This window comes from Ostrinia nubilalis, chromosome 11 (genome assembly GCF_963855985.1).
Source record: "Ostrinia nubilalis chromosome 11, ilOstNubi1.1, whole genome shotgun sequence".
NCBI classification, from domain to species: domain Eukaryota; kingdom Metazoa; phylum Arthropoda; class Insecta; order Lepidoptera; family Crambidae; genus Ostrinia; species Ostrinia nubilalis.
In genome coordinates, this window is record NC_087098.1 from 15,196,365 (window position 1) to 15,206,723 (window position 10,359).

General features: G+C 36.1%; 1 protein-coding gene across 1 annotated transcript; it reads right to left on the reverse strand.

Moving 5' to 3' along the window:
• Window positions 1-794: 794 nt before the first annotated feature.
• Window positions 795-6,366, reverse strand: LOC135076324 (DCN1-like protein 4). The gene is made up of 8 exons (XM_063970807.1): window positions 6,203-6,366; window positions 5,902-6,019; window positions 5,051-5,175; window positions 4,701-4,801; window positions 4,481-4,609; window positions 4,275-4,399; window positions 3,344-3,877; window positions 795-2,797 (listed from the first exon to the last, which is right to left on the reverse strand). Exons 3-7 carry the CDS (start codon window positions 5,161-5,163, stop codon window positions 3,644-3,646), a joined length of 702 nt encoding a protein of 233 aa, XP_063826877.1. The 5' UTR covers window positions 5,164-5,175; window positions 5,902-6,019; window positions 6,203-6,366; the 3' UTR covers window positions 795-2,797; window positions 3,344-3,643.
• Between the last annotated feature and the right edge of the window lie 3,993 nt (window positions 6,367-10,359).

The window sequence follows — 10,359 nt, forward strand, 5'->3', positions numbered from 1 at the left end:
TATATCTACCTACATGCCTTATATAAAACCATATCTACACGTAAACCTAGGTTGTCAGACCAGGCCCGGGCGCCTAGTCTACTGGAACTTGGCGAGCAGTAGTGGCCGTGAAGACGAGCGATTCATTTAAGTAGGAGATATATTAATTTTGTCCATCATTTCAACAAACACAAGGTTTGTAGGTTATTTAAGTATTGCTTTAAAGTTGTAGGTTTTCTCGTATTGTTTTACTTGCAGCACATACTAAATGGAATATGATGGACTAAAATGCGATTTAGTTTCACGTATGCGTTCAACTGTGTATAATTTTGAACTTCATGTTCGGCCAACTACTTCAGGTTTTTAAAATAAATTTTGTTATGTATTTTAATCAGTCACACAAGAAACAGCAGCGAAACAGCTTATACTAAAGGAAATCCCCACCATAGAATGAATCATGTTGACAGTCCACAGAACCCTGCAGACAAGCAGCAATACTTACAATGTTGTACTAGTTTATAAAAAATATAACACTGTTTCGGTGGGTACATTAATAAATTACCTAATGTTCAGTTTATTAAATTATAGTTTGGTTTTCTTTAATATTGAAAATGTGATGTTTAATTTAAATTCTTCTTAGTGCAAAAGTGGTCTATATGAACTCATAGACTCACATAAACCTACAGATTTAATATTAATAAAAATCAAACTATCATTTTGTACCAAACACCTAATTTATAATTGGTTCGACAGTTTTGGAATCGAGTATTTGAGATTGCATATTAATAATTAATTACAATTGGCATCATTTTATAAATCAATACATCGCGTCGAGGAGCGGTGGCGAGACATAATATACATACATACATCTAAAATAAATGCTAAAAATATACAACGAAACTTCACTGCTATGATATTGAGGGAATACTTGATACAATATAACATCATTGGCCCTCGGTTGGGCATCAAGTGTCTTCCTACAAACAGAACTGGGAATAACACAACGGACATCAAGTTAACGAACTGTGAAACAATCTTCAGGGTCACCATTTAACGCAAATAAAATGTACACTTTTTTACAATGTGAATGAATACATATAATTTGAGAAAAAGATTGTTAATAAAATTGTTATCCATCATCTTGAAGATGAGCCCAAATCATCTTACACTTTATTGGTATCCCAAAATTTACACAACCATTCACATTTTACGTACAACATTAGTTATTTCGATGAAAAATATCTATAAAACATCTTATGTTCTTTATTTGTCAACACAGATTTTATGGTAATTATATTCGTTGACACAATTACAAAAAATATGATATTTTACAACTAATAACATTATATTATAATCTGATTATGTGACCCAGTTACATCTACACACACAATACCATCAAACATAATGTGAGATCAACATCTTGTATCTATAGAAGTAACTAGACATTTTAATACAAACATAATATTAAATTAATTATGAAAATTGAAAAGGAAGTTCATGTTTTACAATAATAAATTGATTTCTTATAGATACAAGAAGAAGACAACACAAAAATTAACATAACTTACATTAGTTAGACAGTTATATCACGGGATTACAGTACGAATATAAAAGTGTGGATTTATGCCAGGTCCACTGCACCTATATTTTATATTTGTAACATTTATCAATATTTTCACAGGCATAACACACACTAGTCAGTACAGCTGGCCGTATTTGCTACTAGTTTCCAATTTCAGTGCATATGAAATCCCTTGTCATCTGACATGATTGGTTGAACGCGTTCAAAGAAACCGACAAAGCTACAGGTGCTGTGGACCCAGTTTAACAAGTCTTTGCAACAAAAACCCAGTTCTGCTAAATATGTGGTATAAGACTGGATAGTCATGCTGACAGTAACCAGTGAACGTACTAACCACAATTCATTATGTTGACCAATTTAATTGGTATTTGTATAAAACGGTGTGATTTGTTTTTGTGCAGAGTAAAGCAATTTATTTGTTGTTAGACACCCATTCTTAGTGTTGAAACACAAACATAATAGTTGCGATTTTACACAGCTCATTGCTTAATGTTATGTTATTATGATATACATAAGACCATAGTTATAGTAGACTTTAGAACGTTTCAATATTAGAAATCATAGCAGTACCACATAGACATTGTGGGATAAGTAAAATCATAATTGGGTGTCTAACTTCATATTTCAGTTACTTAAGTCCACCTACGCAAGTTTCTTCAGTCTAGGATTAGTCTTATTGAGAATTAAAATATCATTGTATATTCAGCAAATTCATGTTACAAAATGATATTTTAATAATTTAAATCGGATACACAATTTAAACACGCGTCGTGAAAATTCAATAAATTATTGCTAGCCGATGACATATTTCTAAACGCTAAGGCTATTCATAAATTGAATATAAGTATTCGATGGCATTTCCGTCACGCGTATAGTCGACAGCGCATCAACCTAAACACTAGTCGGCTGGATGTAATTCGCAACAAAACATATAGCCTGAGGAGATGTCGTCTATACTGTGCATGCGCATTTAAGTCCGGGTTCAGACCAATCCCACACTAAACAAACGTGTCCGTACAGTCACGAGCACAAGACTGTATACTCTTCATAAATGATGCTGCGTTAGCGTTCCGTTGACGATGTTTCTGCGCGTGACTGTACCTGGCGGTCGGCGGGGGCGGGGTTAGCGGTCGCGCGGCGCGGCGGCGTCCCGGCCTCAGCTGGCCGGCGCCATGCTGGCGTCACCGCTGCGCTCTGCTCGCAACCATTCCACGAACTCGTCCAGCATCACTGGCCCTGGGAATAGTAAGAGTTGTCAATATGGAGACTAGTTAAAAACAATTGAAATAGGAAGAAATATAAAAAAATATTATAACCCATATATGCCCTGAGGCACGAAAACGACCAAATGGTACAAGTTCTCTTGCGATGCCCATAAAAGAAACTGCATGCCATGCCAAATTACAAAAAAATCTGGGATTTAAATAGTTCTGGGCATTTGGGATAAGTTTGATTTTCCACATAGAAAAAAAAGTTAAATTCCAGTTCAATGAAGCAGGGAAACCATTGTAAAAATGACTGCAGCGCGTTGTTCGCTGTAGATTCGTCGGCCGAATTATTTAACGGAACGGTATCTAAATATACTTTTAGGGGTTAGTTCCTGCAAAAGTATGACCAGGGTTTTAGTGGGTGAACTCCACATGACGTGCCCAAAATCAGTAGACGTTTTCTTCAGTGTGAGATATCTAAATAGACGCGGTTGACGACGCGGTAGCGCGGCGCGCGCGCCAGGAAGTCTATGTCGTATACAGTACAGTTACAGAGGCATCGAGGCATACTGACAGGCGCCGTCCGCGTCGTAGGTGGTGAGCTGTGCGTCCACGCAGCGGCTGAACTCGAGGATGTTGCACCACTGGTCGCGGTTGACGACGCGGTAGCGCGGCGCGCGCGCCAGGAAGTCTATGTCGTATACAGTACAGTTACAGAGGCATCGAGGCATACTGACAGGCGCCGTCCGCGTCGTAGGTGGTGAGCTGTGCGTCCACGCAGCGGCTGAACTCGAGAATGTTGCACCACTGGTCGCGGTTGACGACGCGGTAGCGCGGCGCGCGCGCCAGGAAGTCTATGTCGTATACAGTACAGTTACAGAGGCATCGAGGCATACTGACAGGCGCCGTCCGCGTCGTAGGTGGTGAGCTGTGCGTCCACGCAGCGGCTGAACTCGAGGATGTTGCACCACTGGTCGCGGTTGACGACGCGGTAGCGCGGCGCGCGCGCCAGGAAGTCGGCCAGGGCTCCGCGCAGCGCCCAGCGCGGCAGCAGGACGCCTAGCAGAGCGCGCGCCGTGCCTGTGTCTAGCGAGCGCTGCTCCTTGTCCTGGGGGCATGATGTTTCAGTTGCTCAGTCAAAATCAAAATATTTGTTCAGTAAGTACGCCTTTTCCAGGGCATATACACATCCCAAATAGGTATAGCTTGCCACTACTTCGGGACAACACAACTTATGGGCTAGTTTTGAGAAGAAGTGTCGTGCTGATGACATCTAGTGATGACACCAAATGGGGCCCAAAATTGAGTAGTAATATTTATAGTATTGGTTACCTAGACAAATATAATAATTGACTATGCTGTCCTAAGACTGAGATCGACATTCGAGTATGGACGACCAGCAATCAAGACATTTATGACCATGTGGTCTTAAAAAGTCTGTGTATTCTTAATAACAATCTAATGTGACTAGTACTAGCATAATTCAATTAATAAATGCAACTTACCCTAGCGAAATCATAAGAATATCTGTATACGGCTTTAAAAATATAGGGGTCATTGAGTAAACTGCGTAAAAATTCTAATTTGTTCTGCAATTTGTGCACACTGTCACATTGTAATTCCGTAAGTCCTGCAACAAAGAAACAGTAAATTAAAACATGTAAAAAACAACATGAAGATTTCATCAATTCAATAATTAAAACTCTAGTACCTTTTAGCCATTCCTCTTGTGTGAAGTATCCCATTTGTTTGGCTCCCATTTTGTAAGCGATAACCAACATCACAACATTTTCAGGGTCCACACCTAAGTCTTCGCAAAACTTTTCCATTCCTTCTGGACCTGAACAAATATTAGGCATTAGCAATACAAACCAAATCAACTATGGATAAAACATACAGGGTATAGACAAATTTGAAGTTAAGTTACATACCTAAAATATCTGGCTCTGACGCTGTAGTGTATTCTTTGAACCATGCTATACATTTTTTTGCACTGAAACTAGTGTCTTCTGCTTTGGAATGTCGACGTGAGCTGAAAATTAATGACGCATTTTTGTTATTTAAGTGACGCTTCATGATAGATACATTTTTACGATATCATAACTTTAAGAGCTGTAATGCTCTTGTGTTTGGGTTACAGTAAAATACAAAATGTGGACAGCCATTTTTACTTTGCAATCGTCAACTGTACAGTGTAAGATAAAGATGTCTTTTTACAAAGTAACCTGCTCTTTAAGTGCGCTTTTAAATACACTAATAATTAGAATACTAGTGTCCAAACCTGCTGTTCCTGGACCGTTTGTGATGGTGGTGCTCCTCGATGGCGGTGGCTCCGGGCAGCACGTCGCCGTTGGCCGGCGCGCCGCTCCGCGTGCGTTTGCTGCAGCGGGGCATCTCTCTACCACCCTAGCGGAAAATACTACGTTAAAATACATTCATTTAAAAACCATGATGGAAAGTACTTTATGTCAAAATACATTTAAATAAAAACAAAGAAATATTTAATGATTATTGAATTACCAGAAATGCTAAATAAGAGTGAGTAGACATTTATCCTAGATAAGTGATTTGTGTCAAGCAGTTTTGATCTTTATTATCATGAAGGTTTTGGCAACTAAGATAAATATTTGGCAAAATTGCTAAATATGTGTAAAAGATTTGCAATACTTATTTATTGCATAATACTACAATTATGTTTACATTGTAATGAGGTTTCTAATGTCATGATATTGCAAACAGTATTGTAGCAGGAGTAAAGTGCAGTGCCTACATAAAATGAAACACAATTGTTGGCCAGTAATAGGTTAATTTTGATGTGCATGTATAAACTAAATGCATCCATACAAAATGAACTTTAGAAAAACTTCAGTGTAGGTATTGACAACAATCATATGATTATGTTGAGGTTATGCAAAAGAATGTATGTCACTGCAAGCATTAACTTTGAATCTGTACACAGTAGCTTATCAGACTGTACAGAGTGCTATTGAATTACCTTTCACGCTAAAATATTCCGTTAGATACTGTTTATTATTATTTTTCTTTGGACCTACCTCACAGACCTAATTTAACTTAACCAGCGTTTTCTGCAGTTTATCCAACAAATGGTTATAGAAAATAGTTAACACTTACTATTGGTGGCAGATTCGATATGAAATTAGAAAACTTAAAGGGATTTTCGTCTCCTATTTTGCGAATTTTGCACGGACAGCTTGATGAAAAAATGTCTTCTTGACAGGTCGATAATAACCTGAAATAAAAAATCAATGTGGGCTAAAAGGAATAAAACAATGTAACGACTCTTACAAATGCGATGCCACGGACGTAATAGCTTGTGACGATTATAAATACGGTAAGAATTAGCAATAGAAAAGTAACAAGACACGATTTGATGGGTCAATTTGCACAGATGTTTTTGAACGGGGAAGCTTACCGAATAACGTTTTTGAAGTTTAGAATTAGTTGGGCAGAAAACACCAACAAATAAATCTACTTTAAACACTCCGACAATAGTTATAATGTATTTTAAAACAGAAATTGTAAAACCAAACAGCACATACAGCGGCTGAGAAAACTCAAACGAATTTAGCGTTTGGTTATTGCTCTAGTTCAAGCTGGACTAAGTAATATAAATAGAAGTAATAATAAATGTAAACGTAAAAAAGCTTATTAATTACCCGTTATTGCAATTTTACAGCTACTAGCAAATAAAATTAATTTGTATTAGATCTACACAAAATTAAATCATATTCAGCTAGTAGGTATTAACAAAACGTATTTACACGTGGAGTAGCCATGCGCGTCACATAGAGGGCAGCACCGGTGGAACATGAATTTGTACGCGCCAATTTAAACTAGCATTTTTTATAACAATTAAAACCGATTTAAGTTAATGCTGTGCTATCAACATGAGTAAACCTATCTTTCATTGCAAAGTGAATTGATATTAAGGATATTAAGACAGTTCAATATATCTTCTAGTTGACTTTTTGTTGTATGTAGGTACCTACGAGTACCTACCATTTATTAACATCTATGTTCGTTTTCGCACTGCCTGGCAGTTTACTTGGTTTCTAGTTAGCGTAAATTTTCAGCGATCAAATCAGCTAAAACGGGCCTGAAAGCAAAATTAAAGTGGAATGAGCTGTTCCTTTGTTGCGGGTGTCGGCGGGTCGGAACTTTCGATAATGCATGCATGGTATTAATTACAAAGTTGCCGATTAAACCGCCATTTTCAAGATAGATTAGCGGTGGGAAAACTTTTCTTGTTGGCAGGAAAGATATCGTTAATCACAGTTTTAGAACATTATACGAGTATCTACCGTTATTAAAATTTGCGCTGGTGTTTTGGCGATAGATAGGAAGGTTAGTTAGGAAGTTTAGATTAGAGCAACTAGAAACTATTTTACTTACCTACGACTATAATTTGATCCCATAAATTCTATTCTAAGGTGTTTGAAGGAATTATTAGATTAGACATTATTATATGATCAAACGAACTTACCAAGTGAAGTTCGATCTGAATTATCCTGTTTTCGCCGAAGAGATTTATTTTACCGTGTAGTACCCCTGTACGACAAGCCAATCCGCACACAATATTCAGCGTAGTAGTAGTAAAAAACAAAAGAGCGGGCAACCCCACCCCTACCACGCTGTGGGCTCGGTGTCCGAGCGGTCTCATTATATTTAGAGAAGAGATGACATTGACGTTTACCTCCAGGGAGGAAGATATAGAAATCTTCGGGTTGGGAGGGACCTTAAATCTCTTCGGCGAAAACAGGATAATTCAGATCGAACTTCACTTGGTAAGTTCGTTTGATCATATAATTATCCTGTTTTCGCCTCCGAGATTTATTTTACCGTGTAGATGTTTAGAGCATGGATCAATGTCCATGTTAAATGGTTAAGAGAGTAAATGTCAATGTACTAAATACATAATAAAGCAATATTTTTGTATTATAATCGTATTGCATCACTTATTCATAACAATAACAAGTATCACGGTCTCAACAAGATTTTGTTCATTATAGAGTATTATTATATACATTTATTTGTACTTCTATTAACTGTTAAGTACGACTACTGATTGTAAAAAGTTGCCAAGACAGTTGACAGAGCATCCTGTCTATCCAGCACACTGGCTAATTGTGTCAACGTTGACAGCGGCGCAAACCGCAGGCAATACTGCCGCGTGTCGCGTGCTGTGTGGGCCGAACACCCTCGTGTCGACACTCCTTTCCTATATGTATTTATCCAGTTTCATTTCAGAACTGAGTTTGACGACAGTAGTGGTTAACACCGAATCGATCACAGTGACTGCAAGGCTAACAGCTGATTGTTGTAAAATATAAGCTCACTTGCATTTTAATTAAATAAATAAATAATGTGGTTAATTAAAACTTATTAATTTATTTGGATACAGTTTGACCAGTATTCCAAAACAGTATTAATTTGGATTCCAAGTAACACTGTTGCGAGGAAAAAGTTTGGTTTCTATTTAATAGCACCTTTTAATAGCAATCTTTTGATTCTTGAAACCTGACCTATAAATTATAATATTTATTTAAATAATTATATATTTCAATAAATTATATGATTTCACTAACGATATTGCTAAGCGGTGGTTATTTAATGTTATTATAGGATGCACCCGACTTTAGAATATGCTAAGAAAATAGAGTAAGGTAGGTACAATAAAAAATATTTATTTGTCAGTCATTTGGTGTAGTGGTTTCGAAACGGACTACTATGCCGAGAGGTCCCGGGTTCGACCTCCGGCCGGGCAGAAATTGAAATGATACATTTTAATTTCTGTGATGGGTCTAGGTGTTACTATGTATAATATGTACTTATGTATATAAAAACGGTATTTAAGTATGTTTATATCCGTTGTCTAGGACCCATAGCTTTGCTCAATTTGGGACTAGGAGCGTAGTGTAAAATGTCGAAGGAAGGATATTTATTTATTATTTGCGGAGTGTATAGCGGAGTCTGGTACGTTTTGTTTGATCCACGACTGCCAAATACAAAACTCACTGCCAAGGAAAGGTAAGCTTAAATGGGCAATATGGTACTACTGATGTACCTGTTGCCCCAGCATTCTATTTTTTTTATTTTTTTATTTATTTATTTTTTAGTGAAAAAACTAATTAATTAAGGCGAATTAATTGGAATTAATTCATGTTAATCGTGTAGAAATCTCTACGCCAGACGATAAAATATGAATTATGACTAAATATCAAACAAAGTTCAAGAAACAAAAAATAGGTTTATGTCATGTAGGTACTGAAACCAAAGCGTCTAACATTTTCTGAGACAATATTAAACCAAGCTCCTACTCCGTGTCTTTATTCAGACACCTTGATTCAGTCAGCTTCAGTATTATGACTGTGATGATTGAATTTTTATAATCATGCTAAGAAAAAATAACAAAATACTAATTCTCAATTTATACTTCATAGAAAGGGAAGAAAGACTCATTCATTATTATGAGTTTGTGGCAGCGTTATCGATTCGTAAAATAATATCGCATTATTTTTTGGTATTATTAAAAAATGTCCTTAATCTAAACTAAAGGTTACAAGTAGTGGTAGTACTGGTAGGTACCTACATAATAAATAGTTTATTTTATGTGGTTGATTCGTTCTTTGACTGACCAAAGTCCACTAGTCCGGTTGTTATTACAAGCGGCCCGATTTCTTTTTTGATGCGTCAATAATTTTCTATTACATTGATTACAATGTAATTATTATTGTGTTATAATTTATAAAGGCATAGTTATTATCGCTTTAACGCATAATAAGATACTTTGCTTGTCTAAAAGATTTAGCAAGATAAGAAATGATTCAATGTATTTCATGAAGTCGCATCTCTTCTTATGAGAATTCTAACGTTATACATAAATAATTTATACGAACCAATTGTAAAACAGTACATGGAGTTAAAACTGACCTTTTTTTTTTTTTTTTTTTTTTATAGTAAATAAATAATAACAATGATGATGAAGCCTTACTTTGTAAGACTATCAATAGTATTATTAGCATTAATCATATTACATTGATTAGTAGGTACAAACCTACATAATAATGTTTTTCCAATACAAGAAAAAAAATGACGTCATCTTATATACCGATACCGATACAGTTTAAGGAAGCTCTTAGATTTTATCTATTATTCATAGATACAAGCTGGTGAGACGTCATGAATAAAAAAAATAAACTTTGTAAAAATATCAGGGCTAAAGAAAGGCCGCAAAGAGACAAACAAAAATGTTGCCTGTTTGTTCAGATACAAAACAAACATCCGTTAAAATAAGACCATAATTCTATTTGCTTTTCAGTGGCTATCGAGTTTATGTAATAAACATATATTAATAAGTTTCTTTAAACCAAATGAATCTTTTGTTAAAGTTTAATTGCGGTTAAAATATCATCCCTTTTGAAGTGCTTAAACCACATAAACTTTGTTTAGCATCTTATATAAACACTATCTAAGTCCACCATCTAGGAACATTTTTTTTTTTTTTTTTTTTTTATCAAGTGGGTAATCTCAGAATGTACTCGTGTCGACGGATGCGATTAAGAATATTCT

Bases quoted from the DNA above. Each gene is read 5' to 3' on its own strand.
- LOC135076324 (XM_063970807.1), bottom strand. From the start codon at position 5,163: ATGCCCCGCTGCAGCAAACGCACGCGGAGCGGCGCGCCGGCCAACGGC. The intron at 4,802-5,050 runs GTTTGGACACTA...ATTAATTTTCAG, and splicing joins AAACGGTCCAGGAACAGCAG to CTCACGTCGACATTCCAAAG. The intron at 3,878-4,274 runs GTAAGTTGCATT...TCATGCCCCCAG, and splicing joins ATTCTTATGATTTCGCTAGG to GACAAGGAGCAGCGCTCGCT.